Source organism: Apium graveolens, chromosome 4 (assembly GCF_009905375.1).
Source record: "Apium graveolens cultivar Ventura chromosome 4, ASM990537v1, whole genome shotgun sequence".
In the NCBI taxonomy this organism is placed as follows: Eukaryota; Viridiplantae; Streptophyta; class Magnoliopsida; order Apiales; family Apiaceae; genus Apium; species Apium graveolens.
The window spans coordinates 9,943,368-9,968,442 of NC_133650.1; the positions used below are offsets into that span (position 1 = coordinate 9,943,368).

Consider the following 25,075-nt stretch of genomic DNA (forward strand, 5'->3'; position numbering starts at 1 on the left):
TCCCATGAACACGTATATCTCACCATCTCTAAGCATTCTGGATAGCCGGAACCCCTGCATAGAATTACAAACATGATCAGTGGCTCCTGTATCTACACACCAAGTGTTCGTAGATATAGCCGCTATAAATGTTTCTGTAACTAGAGAAAGAGACATACCAGTATTGTTTGTCTTCTTAGGAAGAGGACAATCCTGTTTCCAGTGACCTGACTGTTTGCATCTGAAGCACTTTCCCTTAGGTTTTTTCACACCACCCTGAACTCCCACTGCCTTCACAGCTTTCTGTGTCTGAGCCTTTTTCTTCTTCTTAATACCTTTCGGTTTGGAGGAAGCACCTTTCTCAGCCACATTCACTTGAACACTCTGCCGAAATAATCCTTCAGTTGCCTGAAGTTCTGTCAGTAGTTCCGCGAGACTATACTGCCTCTTGTTCATGTTGTAATTCAAGCGGAACTGCTCAAAACTCTTGGACAAGCTCATAAGGATAATGTCAATCTGGGTTTCCCCGTCAAGTTCAGCACCAAAGATCTCTATCTCATTCAGATGTGACATCATCTTGAGAACATGATCCCTTACAGGTGTGCCTTCAGCCATCTGAGTGTTCATTAAAGCCTTTATGGCTACTTGCCTAGCAGCCCTATTCTGATCTCCAAAAAGTTCCTTGAGATTAAAGAGCATATCCGAAGCAGTGGCCATAGACTGATGTTGATGCTGCAAAACACCCGACATTGCTGCCAGAATGTAACATCGCGACATCTCATCAGCCTTAATCCACCGTTTATAATACTCTTTCTCATCTTCAGGAGCATCAGCAGCAGGCTGATCAGGTTTGGGTTCATAAGTGCAAAACTTGTACTCCTCAGCAGTCAACACAATGTCCAAATTTTGTTTCCATTCAATATAGTTAGGTCCGGTAAGTTTGTTATCCTTAAGTATGGTGAATAGTGGATTAAAGCCCATTTTATCCTTAGAATCATGCATAAAAACATCACATAAGGGTGTATTAATTATTAAGAGCTATTGATTCCTCTAACAATTATTAAAATTAAATGCGCTAACATCTAAACACCATAAATTTCTGGTACACCACGATGTGTGACATGTATACCACCTAATTTTGTTTAAATGTTACTTCGGTCCTATTACTAAACAATATGCCACGTTGGGGTGGACTATATTATTTTTCATAGCTAAGTGTATACCATCATCAAATCTTAAATTATTCAAAATCTATGGAACTTGGTACGCCACGATGGGCGGCGTGTATACCTTCCAATATTCGTAATTTTACCTTGAATAGAATACTTCAATTCAATATTCATCAATGGTTTGATTTCCAGGTAGTGGAGGAGTCACATCGGTCTCGCTTAATACCCACAGCCTTACAAGTTCGATGAACCCGTTTTTGACAAAATCGCCCCATATCAGAAATAAAGAAAATTCGTATTTATTCCTTTTTAAAATTTATTAATTTAAGAAGTTTGTTCTAGTAATTTCTATAACATTCTAGACACCATAAATTACATGTCACGATGGGTGACGTATATATAATTTATATTCGTCTTTATGTTAATTTACATACAAACAATAATGGAGACCATGGGATTTAATTTCATATTAATTCCCTCTCCCACTTAAAATTTTTATTAAAATTGAGGAATTTTAAAATTAAATGGGGCCCTATATCGTTACAATTATGTCTAACATGCATTCAAAATACACACATAATTTTAGCAACATATAACATTTAATTAAAGCAATAAATATAATTTATGTCCATGTCGTCTTAATTATGTTAAACATGCAATTTTAAAGGAATTACACACATAATTAACGACACACATAATCAATAAATTTAAAGCAATAAATAAAAAATTAATGGAAAAACTTAAAATAAATTTTCCACTATTATGGCCCTTTGAAAAAAAATTCAGCTCTCGAGAAAAAGATTTCTGCCGCCAGCACCTGTTGCACATGCCAGACCTGCGTTACAGCCAATCTGGGTGTGTTGCGCAGGTACGGCCTGCGTTACAGCCAAAATAGGCATGTTGCGCAGGTTCGGCCTGCGTTACCGCCATAACTTCACCTGTTGCGCAGGTCCGGCCTGCGTTACCCCTGTTTCTCCAGATTTTGCACGCGCCAGCCGCCAGTTCCCTTTCTGTTGAGTTTTGTTTTGGTTTGTTCGATCCGAACACCAACAGCAGCCCCTTGTAATTGCACAGCGGAACAAAAAACCACCGGAATTGATTTCCGATCGCACATAATTATTACAAAATACCCGGAACAATTACAAAAAAATAGATCTAATACAAAACTAATTTTGTAAAATCTATTCTAACACGATCAACCCTCGTGTAAATTACAACCACGATTAAACCTTGTGGAAACCAAAACAAAAAATTAACCACGATTAAATCATGTGGGATCCAAACACATAATTAAAATATACATGGCCATAATAGTGGATTAACAACCTGCATCAAAACCAATACAAGCAAAACACTATATACATGCATATATAATTACGACATGGACATTATATCATAAAACGTAGAACCCATTACCAGGCTCTTGATATCAATTGTTGGGAACCACGGACTTGGGGTGTTACTACGTTTTACGATAAAGATTACGAAAAGAAAATCACCTTGTTAATGGTTGATTCCACGCTCTTCTATTATATTCCCAAATTCCCTTGAACGAAGTGTGGCCTCCGTCTTCTCAAGTTATCCTCTCTTCTTACTCCTTGGTGGCTACAATATGTTTTCACACCCTTCCAAGTAAGAAGAGAATAAGAATATATATAGGCTACAATAGGGACCATGGATAATTAGGTTGGGCCTTCTAATTACATCTTGAGCCTAGCCCAATGTAATTAAATATTAATTCAATCCACTAAAGAATTAATATTTGCACTACCTTTCCTAATACCGCAATTTAATTAATTCGGTTCTAATATTATTTGCTTATTAAATTCCCCATGTTTAAAATATCACATGTCCATTAATTAAATAAATTACTGATAATTTATTTAATTAATATCTTTTATCCTTGATCATCCACTCAACCTTTATTTAATTATGCCAGAATAAATTCCACCTGCAGGGTTTCACATAATTAAATCTTTTTGAGCTTTCAAGGGGACATCATTAACCCGAATATTATCAAGACATGGATTCCTTCAATAAATAATATCCACCATGTATATAATTCCATCACCCAAAATATAATGATATAATTCAAAAGAATTACTTCATTTATAAATCAAAGCATGTAAATAATATACACGTGTCAATTATTATTTCCGGATTAAGAACCTAAGCATTAATAATAACATAGAATCTTAGTTCTCCTTCTTAATCAGTATTAAGGGAACAATTCTAAATTTGATCATGTTCAATATACACAAAGTATACTAGTATTATTTATTAGTCAATATAAACTAATCTAAATAATACTACAGCCATAACAGTGGATTGTACAACACCACCTGTGCTGTGAACCTTATTATATTATATAACCGTGTTTAACAATCTAATATTATGTATCCCATTTGATACTAGATTGTTCACAATATATAATATTAGACAATATGTAAACATTCAAATGATTCTCAATTAAACTGGCCAGAAATAAATGTATATACTTCAAATAAATATTTTCAGTATACACTAACAAATATGAGGAGAAGATAAGGAAGTATGATGAAGAGATTGAAATGTTCATTAAAAGATCAGAAGAACTCAAGGCAAAAGGAATGGGCGGAATTTCTAAGGATGGAAAATTTCTGAACATCAAAGTTGGAAAATTCACAAGATTTAGGATTGATTTGTTAAATGGTTATCCAAAGCAAGACAGACTCAAACTTGTGGAAGCTCTAGAAGGGACACATGTAATAGAAGAACTTGAAATTCTTGTATACTTAAGGGACCTTATTAGAGAAGAAACATAAGCAAAAACAGTCTTTACCTAATGTATAAATATTGTAATTGTGTCAATTTTTATGTATTAGTCTTATTTTCCATTGTAGCTTGGGGTTAGTCTTGTTATTAGGCATGAATTTGTGTTAAGCAATCTTCTCACAAATTGGGGGAGATTGTTGTGCAAGACATGCATGTACAATAACAAGACTATGTCAATATGACAATCCTAAGTAAGTTGTATAATAATCTATGTTTGCATTATGTAATGTAATTTCTTCAAGGAGCACTTCTCTCCCATTGACCAGTGATGTACTTTCCATCACCATTGGAGCCATTCTCTCCACTTTTCTTCAAGGAGCACTTGTCTCCCTAATTTCTTCAAGATCCTTCTCTCCTATTGACCAGTGTTGTACTTCCCATCACCATTCAAACCCTTCTCTCCACTTTTCTTTATGGTGTACATTATCACCAATAAACCAAAAAGATATATATATATGTATGTATTACGCCTTGAGACACATTCTTCATAATCTCTAGTAGTACTATCATCTGCTGTCTTTCATTTCTTCATGTATGCGCAGCAATTTTTGACGCCTAGTTACTCAATCGAACATAGCTCAGATAACATGTTAGATTTTTATAAATAAATGATAACTGATAGATAGTAAACCAAAAATAAAACATAATTTTATTATCAGATTCCATACATTAAAAGACACCGTAACCCTGCTCTTTATATAGGTGTATATTTAACCAATACACCTAACAAATAGGTAACACTAACCACTTATCTATAATTCAAAAACTAATTTATCTAATAAATATTTAAACTTTATTTCTAACAACCTAATCAAAATCAATACAGAAAACAATTCAAATAGTTTTGAATTATTATTTCCACCTTAATTATCATACATATATGCCACGTTTCTAAAATCCACACACAACATAATTTTAGAGTTTTTCTTATATTCTCTAATTCTCCTAATATTTTCACATGTACTTGCATGCAGCCACCTCAACTTTCAAAGCATTATTAGCAGTTGCAGCAAATAGAGCTGGCCATATATGTGGGTTCGAACCGCTCATTCGAGACCGGCTCGTACGGAAACCGGAAAAAATTCGGCCCGAACCGGGCCGGTTCAAACCCGCCTAAATCGCTAATTTAACTAAATCGAGTACGAATTCCATTTTAATAAACCGGGACCGCATGAGCCCGCACGAGCCCGTACGATCCAAACCCGCACGAGCCGCAAGAACCATGCAGCCCGCACGAGCCTGCGGGTGTGCCTCACACGCCAACGGCAACCTGCTTCTCTTTCTGCTCTGCTTTCTGGCTACTGGCTCTCTAATTGCAACGCTAACCTCCAAGTTAACGTTACACTCCTGCAACTCCAATGGCACTATGATTTCCTTATAAATATATACATACAAATAACACTATAATTCACAATCTTTTCCCAACCACTCTTAATCTCTGTTTCTCTCAATCTCAATTTCTCCGACTTCCTTCTCCGACCTCCGACCTTTCTCCGACTTCCGACTTCTTTCTCCGACTTCCCTGTCTACAGTCTACACTCTTTTTTTCTTCGCCCTTTTATTTTTATTTTGATGTTAATTTGGCAAAATCAACAACAAAAATTCCGTAATTACAGAGCGTCGGTAGAAGCAATTTGGCAAGCTAATCACAATTCCGCAAATCAACAACAAAAATTCGAATACAAAGCAAGATAAATCACGAAAAGAAACAGACGAACAGAAATAGAAGCTAAGAAAAATGGAATAGGGAAGAGGGAGCATTTCTTCTCAAGGTTCAACCCCCGCGACTTCGATGCTACCGCCTCAACCCGGATCCACTTTTAATACCGAAGAAGGTATTTTATTTTCCTGAAAATTTTAACTGTTTGTGATTTTAATTTAGTATTTTGCACAATTGCACTGCTATTAGCCTATTAATCTATTATGCTATATATGTTAGTTCGTACATGTTCTAGTATGCATACATGTTCTGCAGTGTTGATTTTATGTTTTTTTTAAATTGTATATATTCGGCAGGGAACAAGGTATTCAAATATTTTTATTAAAATTTGACTTAGTTTAATTAAACATGTTACATTATTTTTGTTCACAAATATTGTTTATTGTAAATTCGTTTTTGTAAATATTATAGTATATTGTTTATTGTAAATTCGTTTTTGTAAATATTATAGTATATTGTTTATTGTAAATTCGTTTTTGTAAATTCAATTAAAGGAATTTATTTTGTAAATTCATTTTTGTAAAATTCAGTTTACTAATTTTATTCGTTTTGTAAATTTATGCAGGTGCTACGAGTTCGAGACAATCATCACACGTGTGGACATATTTTTCGAAAGAAACCTTGCCGGATAATCCGAATAGATTTAAAGTTCATTGTATGATTTGTGTACAAAATGGTAGACCACAACCACCATTTAATTACGCTCGAGGGACCGGCACGGGAACACTAAGTCGGCGTTTGGAGAATATTCACTCTATTACGAAGGCGAGTCACGAAAGCGGAGAAGCACGAAGAGGTCCACAACAATCACAACTCGGTGGTTTTATGACATCAACTGGGAGGCGGAGGTATGCCTTTTTCCTATAGTAGAGATAGAATGATAAAAAGTTTTGCTACTTTTGTTACACTAGACGAGTTACCATTTTCTCACGGTGAGAGTGATAATTTAGAATATATGATGAAAAGTACGATAAATCCGGTATTTAGAAAAATTCCTAGAAACACACTAAAACGGCACACAATAACACAATATCATTGCGCTAGAGCACAATTAATTGAATTTTTTCGAGAATTTGATGGTATGGTTTCGTTTACTAGTGATTGTTGGAGTTCGAGTCAAGGTGAGCCTTATATATGTGTTACCGTTCATTGGATTAGTGTCGATTACATGTTACAAAAACTGAATTATTGCATTTGAAGTTATGGACGAATCACACACCGACTATAATATTATGTCTAGAATTTTAGATAATATTAAGGAATTTAATTTGTTTAACAAGGTATTCACAATTTCCTTAGATAATGCTGCTAATATATATGTTACCGTTCATTGGATTAGTGTCGATTACATGTTACAAAAATGAATTATTGCATTTGAAGTTATGGACGAATCACACACCGACTATAATATTATGTCTAGAATTTTAGATAATATTAAGGAATTTAATTTGTTTAACAAGGTATTCACAATTTCCTTAGATAATGCTGCTAATAATAACAAATGTATTAATTATACTAGGACTGAAATTCCTTTAGTTTTAGATGGAGTATTTTTACACATTAGATGTTGTGCTCACATAGTTAACTTAACGGCTCAAGTAGGAATTTCACAAATAATTAATTTATTAGAACCTATTAGGAAGGTAATTAAGTATCTACGTTTGGCGGGTAAAATATAGGTCCAGGTACAAGAAATTGTGTAAAGAAAATGGACTAAGGCCGAAAAAATGGGGTATCGATTGTCCTACAAGATGGAGTTCGACGTATAAATTACTTGTTGAAGCAATTAAATATAAACCCATTATTACCATCTTATATAACGACGATCCAATTCACCAATACGAAGGAGGAATTATTACCGAGGAAGATTGGGAATTAGCATCTACTGTACGTGACATACTTTACTGTTTTGCGCATGCTACTAAAGTTTTTTCTTATGTTTATGAATCAAATGTACACCATTGTATCATTGAATGTGTTAGTATTGTTACTACTTTAAAGGAATACGAAGAAAATGATAGTTTTAGTGATATTATTAAGGATATGAAAATTAAATGGATCGAATACTTTACCGAATTTCCTTATATATATGGTATTGCATGTCTTCTTGATCCCGGTGTTAGGAAGGAAGGTTTAGAAAATATGTTAGAACATTATTGTGCAGTGTTAGGAGTTTCATATAATCATGTTTTATACGTAACTAATTGTTTAAATTTGTTGTTTCGTCTTATAGATATGTATGCTCCAAAAACTCAAAGGACTATATCACCAAAGAGTAGTAATACTTCTAGTAGGTTTAGTAGTACCATTTCATCTATACTAACCAAAAAACAAAAATGTAGAATTTCCGAGTCATCTCCCGTACCTTCTTCTGCCACTAGTATGGTTAACGAATTTTTTTCATATAGTAATGAGTTAAATGATGATTTTGATATACTAACATGGTGGAAGAATCATGAGTTACCATTTCCGGTTTTAGCAAAAATTGCAAAGGATATTTTAGTTGTCCTGGCTTCTACAATTGCGTTCGAGTCCGCTTTTAGTGCAGACAGGAAAGTGTTAGACGAGAAGAGATCCAGTCTTGCGTCAGACGTTGTAAAGATTTTAGTTTGTAAAAAAGATTGGGATCAAGCCGATAAAAGACAACAAGGAAGAAAAGAAGACTCCGACGATGACGACGAACCATGGATGACAATGGATACTTCATCCGAATCGGGAATCTCAACTAGCGAACAACAACTCTAGAACAAATATTTAATGTAGTTTTTTTTAATGTTTTAATATTATTTGATTTGTAATTTTTTAATGTTTGATGCTGTTTGTTCCCTTTTTTTAGAGAAGAGTCCTCTCACATCATTTGTAATTTTTTTAAATTAATAAAATTTATAGATGTACCGTACTTTTTTTAACCAAAAACTTGAAATAATAAAATTAATTGATTACAATTTTAACGATATAATACACATAACAAAAACATTATTTTACATATGAAAATTATTTAATGTTCAGTTGAGATGTGTTGTGACAGAGAGAGAAGTAATTACTAATATAATATTTGAATGAGTGTTGAAGCTGGAAACAAAGAATACGAGCAGAACAACCCTTCAACCCGCCAACCCGTGGCCCGCGTGCCTTTCAACCGGCCAACCCGTGACCTGCCTGGCATGCACATAAGCTCAGTGACGAATTCGAATTACCTTCTGTAAGTTCAAGCACAGTCCGGCCCGATTTGCTCGATTTAAGTGTCGGTTCAGTGTTTGTTTTTTCCGGTTACAATTACCAACCCGGCCCGGACTGCACGACCCGCACATGTGGCCACATCTGGTTGCAGGTAGAGCTGGCCAAATGGGCGGGTTTGAACCGCTCATTCGGGACCGGTTCGTACCGAAACCGTAAAAAATTCGGACCGAACCGGGCCGGTTCAAACCCGCACAGCTCGGTAATTCAGGTGAACCGAACACGAATACCAATTTTAGAACCCGGGACCGCACGAGCCCGCACGAGCCGCACGACAAGCCAGCCCGCACAGCCCGAGCCGGCCCGCACAACATCTTCTTTCTTCTTTCATTCTGAGAATTTATCAAACACTTGGTGCTCATAGTTGAACTTGACAACAAATCTCTGTAACTTCCATCTTCCTCCAATTCACTAAATCCACAGTACACTAAATCTACCAGGTATATAAGCTACAACTAATTCATTTATGATTTTCTACTATGGATACAGTAAAACAACTAAATCTACTGGAAACGAGCTAAGTGCAACTAGAATTCACTTAACAGTCACTTCAACAACTTCAGAAATCACAAATCTAGATCAAACAGCAAGGAAATAGAGTACTTGAACTGTTTTAGTAATTATCTCCAAACTAAAAATGAGCTTTAATACCAGCCCGGTGCACACGGCTCAACCCGCACGGCCCGGTTCGTGATTCAACCCGCACGGCCCGGTTCGTGAATTCTTACGGTCCGGTTACGAATCCTGTAATCACGGTTCAAACCCGGCCCGAGCCCGATTCGTAATTCAGCGGTCCGGTTCAGTGTTCACTTACCGAGTGTTCAACCCGTGTGCGGCCCGGCCCGGCACGCACGGACCGCACACTTGGCCAGCTCTAGTTGCAGGACCTGAGCATGCATAATATGTAAGAAACTTTAGAAAAATATAACTCCAAACGCCACCTCTAAGCTCAGCTAAACTCCAAGATCCATCACTAAAGGCCACTTCTTCAAAATCTTTAAATATATTTGAATTAAAGTGTAGTCTTTTGAAAGCTGAGAACTTATCTAATGCTGCTACGGGGTTAATATACCACAAGCTCTCTGATTTTCGAATTTATTACTCAAAGCTATTAGTTTTGTGGTGTTGGCAAAATGAGTACAGACAGATAAGAACATAAATTAATCAATGATTTGACTTATTGCTACAAATGAAGAAATTACAAAGATATCAAGTTGGGATTGAATAGTGTGTAATGTGGATGACATCTTCAGGTCTTGATGGAGGGTGAGTCTTGTTTCTGATTCTCAGAGCTTGATAGTCCTTGTACAAGAATTTTCTATACTTCGGCAACTCTCCGATTGCTCTAGTGAACTCTGGCAATGGCTCTACCCATTTATCTCCTTGCAGATTATAGAAAAATGCATACGAGTAACGTTTTCGCCCTTTTGTTGTGACTACTCTGTGTGTAGCACTCTTATACTTGTCATTGCTCAAAACCTGCAGATATCAAAATTTCCTTAGTTTAAGACCACAAGAAAAGGAAGGAAAACTAATGAAAGTGTTGGTATGAGTACTTACTTGCACAACATCACCTAAGTTGACAATTAGTGTGCCTTCTGTGGGAGTAACAGGAATCCATTCTCTGTTTTTTCGAACTTCTAGGCCACCAACATCGTCCTGGAGCACCAGTGTGATTATATTTCCATCTTCATGCTCGGATAGACCATTGTTGTCACTGTCAGTTGCCAGGAAGTAGCGCAAAGCCACCATAAAGTCCCAGTTTCTGTCATCGTTGAATTTCTGAAGGAAATTTGAAGGCAGGCCTAAACATTCAGCTACAATGGCCTCCAAAAGCTGACCGGTCTTTACAAAGCTACTAAACAATTCTTCAGCTCCGTTCCTACCAATTTACACAACATTTCGTAGGTTGTCCTTATAAAAATTGTTTCTACAACATAAACAAAAATAAATAATACAACAATTTAAATGCAGAAATCTCTCATTAAAATTGTCCTTTTAATGTACTAGGACAATAGACTACTTCCAGCACTTACATCATTACAGATATCTCATTTTGATGCAAACTCATCACATGGTACTACTAATGCGCATAACAAACATTTTATTTCTAATACTTGTGTACTTCCCATAAATTCAGCTTAAAAACGAAGAGAAACTCACATTTGGTACTGAATAAAATCTAAACAGTATCGATATGAAGCTAATACTAAAGGGTAATGCTTTTGAGCCAAACGAAGATTAACTAGGTATACAAGAGGAATCCTAATATAATCCATATGGAAAACTTAACTTATGTTTTAAAATATTTAGACTTACTTAAACTCAGGTGGATTACTAGGGAGCACATTGAAATTGGATCCTGGGGGGAACATTAACAAGTACTCGTTGTTGTCATCCGAGTGCTCATGTTGCTTGCTGTATCCAGCAGGAAGAGGTGCCCCTGATGCAGGACTAGACTTGAGCTTCTCCTCATCAGGGAACTCGAAAAATGTCTTGGAGACTTGCATCGCCCTATTCATGAGTTCAAGTGGCACCCCGTGGTTCACAACTTGAAAAAATCCGTACGTGGAACAAGCTTGGTGAATCAAATCTTTAGCCTTTTTCATACCCTCGTCGTCTCCTATTGTGAAGAATGGAGAGAGATCAACTGTGGGAATAGCATTCGAGTTTGACATGTTGCTCGACACAAGAGTTGTGGTCTGATCAGGGTTTTATAACCAAAGATTATCAGAATGACAGTTATAAAATACCTATGACGGCATTTCCCAGACTAAATAATGGATCAATGATATTTGGTGATTGGCCATAGATTGGTGCTCGCTCCTCAAGTACAATAGGTATACTCCAAATGCTCAACTGTGATGATCTGTACTTTTTCAGTAGATAACAATTGAAATATTTTTGTCTTTGTACTTTGTACTTGTCATGTTGCGATGTTTTCTAACATAGTATTTACATGTAAAATATAAGCAGGACAAGATTCAATAGAGAACCGTATGAGTCTAATATTCAAGAGAGAACTGTATGAGTTTTAGACGGCGTGTGAGATTTAATAAAGAAACTGTATATGATCTTAAAGTTTAATTTGTTACATATTTTGGGTTTTAATTTAAATTTGATAATACATTTTGATTTGGCAAATATGAGTACAGTATGTCAAAGAACAACATAATTTCACTGATAAATTGACTCACACGCCTGAACTGAAACTTCTTTGTTCTTCACTTCATGCTATAACAGTATGTGTTTTTGAACAGCATACTCGTAATCACGGAAAGTACTTTGCTGAACTAAAACTCGAAAAATTTCAGTTTGGAACTGAATAATGTGTAATGTTGATGACATCTTCAGACCTGGATGGAGGGTGAGTTTTGTTCCTCATCCTCAAAGCTTGGTAATCCTTGTACACAAACCGTTTATACTTTGGTGACTCTCCAATTGATGTACTAAACTCCGGCAATGGCTCAACCCATTTTTCTGCTTCCAAATTATAGAAAAATGCATATGAGTACCGGTCTCTCCCTTTTGTTCTGACAACTCTATGTGTAGCACTCTTGTATTTGTCATTGCTGAGAACCTGCAAATAACAAGTCTCCACATTTATAGAGGGAAAAGGAAAAATCTATCAAAATTTGAAAGAGTCCATGTAAAAATTTACCTGAACAATGTCACCTCTGTTGACAATTAATGTGCCTTCTATGGGAGTAACCGGAATCCATTCATCATCTTTTCGAACTTCTAGGCCCCCAACTTCGTCTTGGAGCAGAATTGTAATGATATTCTCGTCTTCGTGCTCAGAGTTACCAATGTTCTCAATATCAGTTGCCTGGAAGTAGTGCAAAGCTACCATAAGATCCCAGTTTCTATCATCGTTGAATTTCTGGAGGAAAGTTGGAGGAAGGCCTAGACATTCAGCTACAATGGTCTCCAACAGCTGAGCTGTATTTACAAAACTGCTAAACAAATCTTCATCTACTTCCCTGCCAACGCATACAAAAGGTATCAGAAATTATTAGTCACGAACCGAGAGAGGGTCCTATTGTAAACTTTCGAGGAGCATAGAAGCATGACAAGCAATAAATAAAAATTGCAGTTCTGATATACTCATTTATCTCTAGGTTTATAAACTCTCTCATATGAGGTGAGAATTGTGAAAATTTACAGACTTACTTGAACTCAGAGGGATTGGTGGGGAGTGCATTGAAAGTAGATTTAGGAGGAAACATCATCAGATATTCGTTCTTGTCAGCCAAATGCGCAGGTTGCTTGTTGTATCCAGCAGGAAGAGGTGACCCTGATACAGGACTAGACTTGAGCTTCTCCTCGTCAGGAAACTCGAAAAATGTCTTGGAAACTTTCATGGCTCGAGTCATGAGTTCAAGTGGCACCCCATGGCTGACAACCCGAAAAAACCCATATGTGGAACAAGCCTGATGTATCAAATCTTTAGCATTTTTCTTACCCTCATCATCACCAGTTGTAAAGAAAGGAGAGAGATCAACTGTGGGAATAACATCAGGGTTTGACATTTTCTGAACTATGAGAGTTATCTTGCAGCTCTTGATCTCTTGATCAAATCATAGATGCAGACCGAATCCCATCAAGCATCTCCATCTAACTATTTAAGCTGATCAGCTTAGAGACAATGAAGATTACATTATTATTGCTCTAGATAATAATATACATTTGCTCGAGACGGCATCCGGAAGACATGGATCACTATCATTGCTGAAATAGTCTTATAATATATTTGTTTAAGCTCACAGCATCATACTCCTAAAGATTACAGCTTCACAAGTACACATCAAACAATTAAAAAACATTGTTCAACAACAATAAAATACGTTCAACTGAGAATCCTTTGTCAACCTACACCAGCTTTCTTAAACACATTATTGGTTATCAATCAGAATCCAAGTCAACCAAATTACCCAAATGACAAAACCAAGATGACTAAGACGCTATTACTTGAATCAAAATAACATAAACGACAAAACCAAAGTGATTAGGACGCAATTTAATCAAACGGCTATGAGATCCAATAATGGACCGCTGTTGATTAAATTGCATGGTATTCATTGAAGTTGTTCTTCCGAAAATACGATTTTTATATAAAAACAATTGCAGATATTTGCCAAAATACGAATTTTTTAAAAGGTTTTGCAAAAAACAAGCATATGTAACCGAATGCAAGTTAAATCGACAAAACAGGTAACCAAACAAAACCATAATCCTTTTTAATTTTAAAAGAAAAAAAGAAAAAGAAAACTTGAGCAAACTTCAAACAAATTTTGAGCTTCAGAATTATGATTTGATAAACTCGACCTTCAGATTTTTCTAAGATAGTTCTACAGTCCAGAAGCTAGTAAGAAAAATTATGATTCTGTAACATCAAACAATCAAGTAATCTGTATAAGTAATATTTCGACCTTTAGTATGTGAATATCATTTAGCAACCTCTGGTTGTAGGGGAGGAGAGTCAAACATCATTGTAACGGTTACACGGTTATCCTTGCTCTCTAACCAAATTCTATTGTTGTCATTAGAAACTACTTCACAAAAATGGTTACTAAAGGAAGTGAAATCTAGAAATTTCCAACTGAAATGTGTTGAGACACTCAACTGCCTTCATCTTTCTCACCTCCATCGTCCCCTTAAACATCATCTTCGTCATTGCCATTATCACTTCCATCTTCCTGCTAAAAGAAATTCTTGATTTAGAAATTATGTCAGTGGTAACAAACCTTGGCAAGACCAAGTATTGATAGAAAGCATAATTACAAAACGTCAGCATACTGCTCACTCTTCAAATGATAATTCTGTAAATCAAATAATTAAAGAGTAAACTACTGTTTTAATAACCTCTAGTGCAATTTATCCTTTCCTCCTTCAAATAACTTAAATAGAAAATACGACAAAACATTATCACTTGTAAGTAAAATTTGCTCGTAGAACTGACAAGAAATGAAATAAACCATCCTTTTCTTTCTTTTTTAGCTAAATAAATAATAAACCCTTTTCACCTTCTGGTACCTAGGAATTTAATCATCCTTCTACCTTTCTAGCACTCTTAGATACTTTCTATAATGGTTAAATAATGCCCAATAATTGTAGGTTGACAACCAAAGAAAGGTAGGAAATAAAACAACCCACTTCATTTGCAAAAGTTTCTTACATCTACTTTTATCTACGTGTCCTCCACATTGTTGCTTTGCTTTAAATATTTAAATAGGGGGAGAAAAGGGTGCGTATAAACAAGATTTACTTTCCCTACTGTAAATTTTTATCTTGCTAGACAGGCAAAAATGGGAGCAGTTATTACATATAAAGATTGTCCTTTAAAATATGGTTTCAAATAATCAAGAGCCTAACATTGCCTTCGCAAGGTAGATTCTCATTCAAAAATGATGAAATTACAAACAATAGAATCTTAATATAGTCCATAAGTGTTAGGTTCGCCATGAAGCCTACAAAGTCTTTTTCTAGAGCAGGGATCATTCTTCCCAACTCCTCTACAACATTGCAATATCAAATATGTCCATCGTCATTTATATAGATATAAATAAGGGTATATATATTATTATAACGATATATAGAAATACTTAAAGTGAAACACTATATGATTAGCGCAAGACTTGCATGAGTTGCATCATAGTTATAGACTGAACTATAGAAAAAAATCAGAGTAACAACATCAAAGATGTTTAGACTCAAGAAATCATATTCAGGCATTTATATCTCCAAAACAAGATAGTACCTCTTGATCATTTGCATCCCCCTCAAAGTCCACCTCATCAGTCTCCTGTAAAGAAGAGTAAAAAGGCTATAAGGCGACAAAAGCTGAAGACTGAAATTCTAATAATTATGATAGAATAAAGAAGAATATACAACCAAGTAAAAGTAGCTTACATTATTAAAGTAAATTAGCGGATTGGGCCATAAATCATCCTTGATAGCATCAGCAATCTGCATCAAAAGTTATTAATTTTGTCATCTGTTTCAATTTAGAATCTTTAAAAAAAACATAATAAGTTTCGGTGGCACATTTGAATCTAACCTCATCATCAACCTCATCAATATCATCTTCCTGATGTGTTTCACTGAACCAGCTAAAAAAACTGTATTTAAGAAAAGAGAGAAAAAATAGTTAAAGCAACAAAAAAAATAAAGGTCATGCTACCAAACTAGTGCCACAGGATTTACATGAGATAAAAACCTAATGTATGTAAGAAAAATTGTGATGACAAAATAAATATCATAATACTGCCGAATCATAGTAAACTCTTGTACTCGTGCAAAATGAGCTACTTAGGCCGCGGGGGGGGGTCAAAGCAACCTTTCATTTTCTTCATGAGGTCTTTTGTTCCCTTTTTTGTCATTAGCAACTCCATTGGGAAGCCCCTAAAAGATTTAAATATTAGCTGTATTAGTAAAGGTAGGCCATTATACAGAGATGAAATCAACCCAAGCTACAAAGAGAGAAACCTACCTTGCCATCTTTCCACTTGATATTTGTAGCAATTACTTTTGTTACTCCTTCATCGAGGAATGTAAAAGACTTTGTGAGCTTTGAGTCTTCAAAAAATGGATTGGAATTGAAGTTCTTCATTAACAAGAGCAATGAGAATTAATACACGAGTCAAATAGAAACATTCTACACAAGAAATATTTTTAGCAAATATGACATACTTCCTCCATTTTTCATGAATGTATTAAGAACAATATATGCTTGTACGGAACAGAGGGAATATTCATGAACATGTATTTGTATTTTTGGTGAATGAAAAAAAGAAGCTGAATGCGGTATTTGATAGAATTGAAGACTTACAAATGAAATAGAGTAGCCTGATTGCACATCTTTGAATTCTTCCACCTCAAGGGAACTCAGATACTTGAAGATCTAACATGAATAAAAAGAATTGTAAACTCTACTTAGAAGTAAAAGAAAGTCATTTCAGCATATACTTAATAGATAACTAAGAACATTTCATGGTCTGAGATCATCTCATAAACTTATTAGAAACTGGTAAGAGGAAAAGAAATGGAAGAAATAATATAATGATAGTTGAATGAATCAAATGTACAGCTTTGTGTCCTTCTATAAACTAAAAGAGAATGATATTAAGCGAACCTTTTGGTCTTCTTCATTCAACAGTTCACAAAGATGAGGATGACTCATAAACTGCATAAAAAGAGAAGGTCCATTACTCAATTGGATGTTAGAACAACTTATGTTGGGGAACAGAAGAGGGGGTTGGAAGAAGTAAACAGGAACTAATTTAATTTGGATAGTTACTAACAGCGGTTAACCAGAAATCAGGAATGCTGTTTATGATATCTTCTCTCTTATCATAGATAGGCTTGCGAACTTCACTATACTTCTGGTTTATTTCCAGGATCTTCTCAACAACTTCTTCATTGATCTGGGGAAAAAAGAAGAAAAATAATGTAAACCTTCATAAACCTAGTTAAATAATAATCAAAAGTAAACAATACTTCTTAATAAAAAGCTGACAATTGATACTTACAATATAAGACATTCTCCTGTCCGTAACATTGTTAAACAAGTCAGTCAAAGGCCTACTCTATACTAAAACTTATATCATAATAATAAGGTTTAGATATGTCCTTTATACCACAACCTATTAAGCCACATATTTACTACAGCATATCTTACAAATCCTACAATGCTTAAAAACTATTACTAACATAACATCTTCAAAATATAAAGAATCGTCATTAAAAACATAAGTGAACTCTGATATCGTCACAACTTTTATGAAGAACCAACAGTGACTTAATATATAGCTCATAGGCATCACAAGATTATTTCCGAAAAAAAAATGGCATTGATTAATCTCTATTCAAAATATGCATTATAACATCACCACCACATGTATTCGAATTCTCGCCCCCCTACCCACACATCTAAAACATCTAATGCATCAAAAAACATGTAAAACACCAATAAAAAATCTTGAATTCTAATTAGCAAAAAAAATCTTGAATTCTAAAACTTTAACAAATTGGGTGCACTTAAAAACCAAAATAATCAAAAGGGGGTTCAAAAAGATTAATACTTTATCGATCTCCTCTTGAATATCGTGCAATTTCTCAACATTCTGAAGGAGTTGTGCATCAATTTGCTCCTCTGCAAATTCTTGATCCACCACCTTGGCTTTCTTGGCAGCTTCTGCACCCATCTCTTACAATCTTTGAATAAGCTGTTGTTTAATTGTGCTTTCTCTTGGTTGAATTGTATCTAGCAATTGTATTTGTGGGTAGGGAGAGGTGTGAAACTGTTGTTTGTGAAGGGTTTAAGAGGATGTAAATTGGGTTGCTGTTAGGGTTTTAGAGGATATAAAATATTTTGTGGTTTTACAAATTTGCCCTCTTCACCTTTTAAGTGATACAGTTTATTTTTGTTTTTTATATATTTTTGTTTTTTTCCATATAACTTAAAATATGAGTTTTTTTCAATTAAAACAGGTACTTTAATGAATGCATTTTATTTTGTTTGTCAAAAAAACGGTACTCCTAGTAGCAGCTAGTTACTTACAGAAAAAAAACAGTTTTCTTTTTTCCAATTTTTTTAAAATTTTCTCACTTTTCTATTTTTAAGAAAATTATTGAAAAATTAAAAAACATGTTCCAAATTAATTTAAACAAAAAAGTAAAAAAATATATATGAACACTTATCGATTCAGAATATTTAATTTTTTTATATAATCAATGAACAATTGTAAATAATGTTAATGTGAACAAAAATTATATTATGAAAACTTGATTTTAAATTATTTAATTATATTTATATAGTTTTCAATATTTGTATTATATATCACATTTTATGTATTATTATGTTAATAATTTATTTGTGACTACTTTATTAATATAAAATTTTCAAATTTTATGTGAGTTTGTTTTGTCTTTATTTTAAAACAAATGTATTAATATTAATAATATTAATTGTATTACTATTAATAATATTCATGTATTCTTGTATAATTCATAAAAAATAATATATTAATATATTATGCATATCTTGCCTATAAAGGTAGTGAACGTGTGTGGTTCTGGTTATGGATGTACATGGATCGGATTGGGCGAGTTGGGATAATTTATCAACCCAACCCAATTAATTCGGGTTTTTAAAATTTCAACCCAAACCGAACCATTTAAATTTGTAACCCAAACCAATTTGTAATACTTTGGTTTGGATAGGTTTGGATCGATTTAGTAAATATTCAAAACTAATATTAATAATTATAAAATAAAGCAGAAAGTCTCAAAGTCTAAAACACTTGAAAATAGTTCAATAAAATATTATAATAATACATGTCAGATTTGGCTTAAACATCCAAAATAGGGTGATAATACAATACTTAGTCTTTAAACATTCTTTAAACATTGAACTCGATAAACGAAAACAGTGTCATATTCTTTAAATATTGAGGATTGATATTATAAGTTACATATAAATGTTCTTATCTAGTAGGCCTCAACATATTTCAGTTAAAATTAATAAATTAACGTGTAAGTATATTTTTAATCGGGTTGGATTGGATCGGTTTAAAAATATCGAAACCCGTATCCAACCCAATTAAATCGGGTTGACATTTTTTCAATCCAAATATGTATCGGGTTGAAAAAAATCGGTTTGGATCGGCCGAAATAAGGTCGGTTTGGATCGGTTTGGTCGGGTTGTGTACACCCCTAGTGCTGGTGAACATGGTTAGTTTAAGGTGTTTTGTGTTTTTTTAATTAGAAAATAATTAAAAGTTGTTTTCCACAGTGTTCTCATATCTCATATCTAATTATAAATAAAAAAAATATTTTTCATTTTTCTAATTTTATTTTAGAAAATATGTGAGTTGAACACATATTCAAATTTTTTTATTTTTAGGAAAAACTGACGAGGTAAACAAATTTACGGGTGACATACATCACAAGTTCTCGTATGGGTTGATATAACCCGGATCCCATTTCATTATTTGAACACTTGCACCTGAGCATTTGTGGGAAATTGAGGATTTTCTAACATTTTATTATTTAGAAATATTGTGTTGATAAATAAAAAAAAATTCTAATAAATTGAGGACTTTTTAAACAGTTAACTACGTAATAAAAATTAAATTAAAATTGAAAAAATTAAGGATATTATATTTTATGTTAGTAGTTTTTTTGAAAAAAAAATAAAAAAGAAGGAAAATAAGATGCAAACTGAAAAGTTGTTTAAGTCCAAACTCCTGGTTCTTGAAATAACTGCTACTTGTGTTGCAGGAGCCCAACAAATAGACGAGGCTCAAAGGATTATAAACAAAAGAGAGATCGGCAATCAGCTATTTGTGAATTACAAGAAAGAGAGATCGGCAATCAGCTATTTGTAAATTACAAGAGGACCTTGGGCCTAAGGCCCTTAGCTGATTTTATTTTAGACTTTAGCCCCGTTTGATATTGCTGTTGCAGAAAGTTACGGCAGTTTTTTGTTGAAAATCTGTCAGAACGGTATTTGGTAAATTCTAAAAGCTGCTGTTTGGAAAAGCGTTTTGGTCTAAAAGTTGCTGTTGGAAAAAGTATGTTCATCCATACTTTTGGAAAAAAACTGTTTTAAGCTTTTGCAAAAAATAATTATCAGTTTCATCATCAAACTTTCTCAAAACATTATTTTTATATATTATATATTAAAATATGAATAAATTAAAAAATATTACCAAACAGTCATCTAATTTTCCGGACAACACTTTTTCCACCAGTATTTTTTCTCACAGCACAATAGTTTTCAACAACACTCTCAAACGGAGCCTTTATTTACAATCAGGTCCGGCTCTAACAATCTGAGTGAGATTCGAAAATGGCACATGTATTTTTTAGCTCTTACTCATTTTATATATATACGTATAATTAAAAATTTTATACAACTTATATATGCAATAACATTTAAAAATATGTGTTTTATTTCACTTCTTATAAATTGTAACTCTCGAACCATTACAAATAAGATAAAATCATTTTATTAGAGAAAACTTGAATAAAAAATAGAGTGAATCACACTTTGCACCCCTTATAAATATTCACTTTCGCACTTTGGTCCCAAACTATTAATTTAAGCAGAATGCATCCCTCAGCTATTAATTTTAATTCAATATGCACCATTTTGACTAACTACCGTGAATATTTAACAGTCAACGGATAGACAGATGGTTAATTCAGTAATTTTACCTAATATACAATTAAAATAAAATAAAAATGAAATCAGGTAAATACACGACTCTAAAAATTGTCCCCTCACTTCTTCATTTTCCATTTCCCCCCTTTTCTTCTAAACCCTTAACCGACGATTGGAAACCCTAAAAAGTGGATCACGAAATTGACATATCATGCAAGGACAATTTAAGGATAGTTGATCGAGATAATACGACTTGGGCGGAAGTTCCTGTTGAATATTGGGTGAAAGTGTTGGAGGAAGGTCAAGAAGTTCCGGTGATCGAAGAACCCAAACTGGCGAATGGGTCTGACATACCTGATTATTCTTCTGAGGGTACATTTCTATGACCTGGATTATAGTTCAAGTATAGTTTGTTTTGATTTTGCATGCATGAGTTAGTATTTGTTTATGTGTAGTTGCCTCTGTGATATATATACAATGTGTTGAAGTGCTTTGCGATCTCGTTTGTGTCTCCATTAATAATATACTCATATTTTAGTCAATAAACAAATATTTGATACTCTGTTTGTTTGTCATATTTTAAAATTGTTTGATCTGTAAGCCTATTGAGGGATATCTACATGTAAATTTTACAGCTTTTCCGAAGTATTTTTCAATTAAAGTGCACCATGGTGGGGAATTTGACGAGGGTCCAAATGCGTACATTGGTGGTGAAATGAGTTATTTTGACACGTGTTCAGAAAAGAATTTTAATTTTTATGACTTGGAGTCCATGATGACAGAGCTAGGCCTAGTCATAGGTGAATATTGTGTGTGGTTTTGCTTTCCAAATAGTGAATTACTGAAAGGGTTGCTTCCAGTTGTTACACCCGTAGATGTGGAAGCACTAAGTGATTTTATTTGCTATAGTAGATGTTTGGATTTGTACACCACTGATTCAGTTATTGATTTTGGGGGAGATTTGTATGATTTCTCATTCACTCAATTGGAAGAGGATGACAAAATTGAGAGAATTGAGGATATTAGGGAGGAATGTCAATATGGAGAGAAGGATATGGTTGAGGACTGTGAAAATGGAGAGGGAAGCAAAGATGATGATAAGCTTAGTTTGAAGGGGATAGTTCAAATGTTGATTCCAGTGGTAGTGAGGTAGACATACTACCAAAGAAGAAGAAAAGAAATCCTCCTCCAAATCCTCCTTACAGGACCAGAAGAGGAGGAAGATATTCACTGTTGAGGGTAAGTTTAGTATTTGTGTCTCCTAGTATAACCTTTTTTCTGATAAGATTTTGCTTGTATATGTCTTGACCTTTTTCTGTTCATTATTCATTAGGGATTATTCAAAAATATTGAAAATACCGCAGTAATTTTGGAAGACAGTGGTCCTAATGCTAGCCAGCCTAGTCAAGAAGAAGTTGTACCTGATAATGGAAAGAGGCATGCTAAGGTAAGGAAGAAAGTTAAGGGAATTTGGGAGGTTGGAAGTACATCAGGTACAAAAAAAAGGTAAAGAAGTTAGACAAGATGAACAAGATGATCCACTTGAAGAAGATGAGTAAGGTGATCCAATTCAAGAGGTAGAGGTAGCTGATGATTCCAAGTTTTAAGACAAAGATATTATGTCTAAATGCTCAGATTCTAGTTCAGAGGGCAGCTACAATAGTTCTGATGAAAGAATGGCCATATCTAGTTGTGATGAAGAGGTTTTCCAGTTTCCAGAATTCAATGAAATGACGGATATGGGTAATCCTCAGTTTGAACTTGGAATGTTATTTAACACTGGCATCATTTTCAGAGAAGCAGTTCGAAAACATGATATTGTTCAACAGAGGCCTATAAGACTGAAGAAGAATTTGGCAAATAAAATAAAATAGATTTGCAGTGGGGGTTGTGAATGGAAATATTATGGGATAAAGCTGCAGAGTTCAGAGTCTATTCAAATCAAAACATTTATTGATTAACACACCTGCAATCCAACATGGGAACAAAAGTGTGTTAATTCTACATGGATAGCTGTTGAGTATGAAGATGAAATCAGAATGAACCCCACATGGTCGACACAAGCATTTCATTCTAGAGTTGTCAATGACTTAAAGTGTAAAATCTCCCTATCCATGATTTACAGAGCATTGAAAAAAGTAAAAGACAACATTCTTGGGAAGCATGAAATGGAGTATGCCAAGGTATTTGCATATGCAAAATGAGATAAAGAAGCAGATGCCTACCTTAACTATGAAAATAATGTCTGAGCAAGCTGAATCAGGAGTGACTGATATGAGGTTCAAGAGGTTTTATGTGTGCCTTGGCCCCGTGAAAGAAGGATTTCTTGATGGTTGTATGCCCTTGATAGGCTTAGATGGATGCCATCTAAAAGGCCCCCTAGGTGGTATACTACTAACAGCAGTTGTAACTGATCCCAATAATGGGATGTATCCCCTTGCTTGGGTATAAGTGGAGGCTGAAAATAATGACTCTTGGGAATGATTTATTAGGCTGCTGAAAGATGATTTAAGAATGGAGAATGCAGGATCTTATACCTTCATTTTAGATAGGCAGAAAGGCCTTGTCAATGCACTTGAATCCCAAGTACATGCAGCTGAGCATCGCTTCTGTGTGATGCACCTGTACAGGAATTTATGGAAGGAGCATAAGGGTATTGGTGTAAGAAGGTTATTATGGAGTGCAGCTAAATCCACTACAGATTATCACTACAAGATGAATATGGGTGCACTGAAAAAGGTAAGACTTCTACATTTAATTCACAATATATATCATTTATGTATATCATTTTATGTTCTTGATATCAACTGTGACTATAATATCAGCTTGCACCAAGGGCATATGACTGGTTGGTTGCTAAACCAAAGTCCCAGTGGAGCAGGTCAGCCTTCAGAGAAGTATGCAAAAGTGACATGTTTGTCAATAATAATTATGAGGTGTTCAACCATGCTATTAACAAGTTAAGAGATATGAGCATAATGACAATGATAAAGTCAATTCAAATTACTTGCATGGAAAGAATATGTAAAAGGCTCACTAGAATGGAAAAGAAAGATACAGTTTTCTACAACAAACCTCTGAAAAAGCTACAAAGGTAGTTTCTATACTTTTCATTCCATATTTTGACCAAGTAAAAAATGGGAGTAATATCATATAATGTGAAATTTCTAGGTCAATGGAAATGGCTGCTAGGGCAAGACCATCTTGGAATGGTGGGAGTAAATATCTTGTAACTATGACTGAAGGAGACCATCAAATAGTCTGTGACCTACAAAACCATACTTGTGCCTGTAGGAAATGGTAATTAACAGGTATTCTCTGTTTTCATGCATGTGCTTGTATTTTTTTTCAAAAAAAAAAGTCCCTTAGATTACGTGCATGAGTGCCACAAGAAAGAGTGGTATTTGAGAGTGTACAGTCATATACTTGAACCTTTAAATGGAGAAGAATTTCGGGAGGAAACAAATGAGACACCTATATTACCTCCACTGCCAAGAATTGCTCCAGGAAGGCCTAAGAAAAAAAGGGACAAACCTAATGACATTGTCCAAACAAGAAAAAATAATCCAACTATGTTAAAGATGACTAGTACTTCAGTTCAATGCACTTGGTGTGGAGCATGAGGACACAACACTAGGACATGCCAGACAAAGGTAACATTTTCCATTTCTTCTACATGTATCTCCTTGTTTTTGTTAATGAAAATTAACCACCTTTTCTGCTACATTTGTGACTTTATTCATGTGTAGAGAATTGACCAAGAAAAGAAACAACAAGAAGAAGAAGCCATACCACCTGAAGAAACTTCTAACCCAAGGACTTGCACCAACTAGAGATGCACAAAAAGTCCGGACCCGAAAATCTGGTCCGGCCCGATCCGGTCAAAGCCCGGTCAAGCCCAGTCCGGTCAAAGCCCGGCCCGGTCCCGCCCCGGGCTTAGGGCCTTGACGGGCCCTATATTTTTAGGCAAAGCGCGGCCCGGCCCGG

At 34.6% G+C, this 25,075-nt stretch overlaps 3 protein-coding genes across 4 annotated transcripts; all 3 read right to left on the reverse strand.

Annotated features, from left to right (window-relative positions):
• Positions 1-10,128: 10,128 nt before the first annotated feature.
• On the reverse strand, positions 10,129-11,597 carry LOC141718304 (flavonol synthase/flavanone 3-hydroxylase-like). The gene is made up of 3 exons (XM_074520687.1): positions 11,239-11,597; positions 10,480-10,801; positions 10,129-10,398 (listed from the first exon to the last, which is right to left on the reverse strand). The coding sequence occupies exons 1-3, from the start codon at positions 11,595-11,597 to the stop codon at positions 10,129-10,131; spliced, it is 951 nt and encodes a 316-aa protein (XP_074376788.1).
• A 430-nt stretch (positions 11,598-12,027) lies between these two features.
• LOC141717710 (flavonol synthase/flavanone 3-hydroxylase-like) lies at positions 12,028-14,199 on the reverse strand. Its single transcript, XM_074519883.1, has 3 exons — positions 13,093-14,199; positions 12,581-12,902; positions 12,028-12,499 (listed from the first exon to the last, which is right to left on the reverse strand). The coding sequence occupies exons 1-3, from the start codon at positions 13,449-13,451 to the stop codon at positions 12,230-12,232; spliced, it is 951 nt and encodes a 316-aa protein (XP_074375984.1). The 5' UTR covers positions 13,452-14,199; the 3' UTR covers positions 12,028-12,229.
• Positions 14,200-14,313: 114 nt separating this feature from the next.
• Positions 14,314-18,256, reverse strand: LOC141717711 (NAP1-related protein 2-like). Of its 2 annotated transcripts, none has more exons than XM_074519885.1 (10): positions 18,003-18,256; positions 17,223-17,345; positions 17,054-17,104; positions 16,751-16,822; positions 16,412-16,525; positions 16,259-16,323; positions 15,980-16,040; positions 15,832-15,888; positions 15,680-15,724; positions 14,314-14,618 (listed from the first exon to the last, which is right to left on the reverse strand). In XM_074519885.1, the coding sequence occupies exons 1-10, from the start codon at positions 18,123-18,125 to the stop codon at positions 14,577-14,579; spliced, it is 753 nt and encodes a 250-aa protein (XP_074375986.1). In that variant the 5' UTR covers positions 18,126-18,256; the 3' UTR covers positions 14,314-14,576. The 2 variants fall into 2 exon arrangements, with proteins under 2 accessions (XP_074375986.1, XP_074375985.1); XM_074519884.1 differs by having other exon boundaries at positions 14,314-14,621.
• Between the last annotated feature and the right edge of the window lie 6,819 nt (positions 18,257-25,075).

Excerpts from the sequence above, each read along its gene's own strand:
- LOC141717711 (XM_074519884.1), bottom strand. The coding sequence starts at position 18,125 with ATGGGTGCAGAAGCTGCCAAGAAAGCCAAGGTGGTGGATCAAGAATTT. Across the intron at positions 16,526-16,750 it reads CAGGCTACTCTATTTCATTT|AACTTCAATTCCAATCCATT; the intron begins GTAAGTCTTCAA and ends TTGTTAATGAAG. Across the intron at positions 15,889-15,979 it reads TTGATGAGGTTGATGATGAG|ATTGCTGATGCTATCAAGGA; the intron begins GTTAGATTCAAA and ends CTTTTGATGCAG.
- LOC141717710 (XM_074519883.1), bottom strand. The coding sequence starts at position 13,451 with ATGTCAAACCCTGATGTTATTCCCACAGTTGATCTCTCTCCTTTCTTT. Across the intron at positions 12,903-13,092 it reads ACCAATCCCTCTGAGTTCAA|GGAAGTAGATGAAGATTTGT; the intron begins GTAAGTCTGTAA and ends ATGCGTTGGCAG. Across the intron at positions 12,500-12,580 it reads ACAGAGGTGACATTGTTCAG|GTTCTCAGCAATGACAAATA; the intron begins GTAAATTTTTAC and ends TGTTATTTGCAG.
- LOC141718304 (XM_074520687.1), bottom strand. The coding sequence starts at position 11,597 with ATGTCAAACTCGAATGCTATTCCCACAGTTGATCTCTCTCCATTCTTC. Across the intron at positions 10,802-11,238 it reads AGTAATCCACCTGAGTTTAA|GAACGGAGCTGAAGAATTGT; the intron begins GTAAGTCTAAAT and ends GTAAATTGGTAG. Across the intron at positions 10,399-10,479 it reads ACTTAGGTGATGTTGTGCAA|GTTTTGAGCAATGACAAGTA; the intron begins GTAAGTACTCAT and ends TGATATCTGCAG.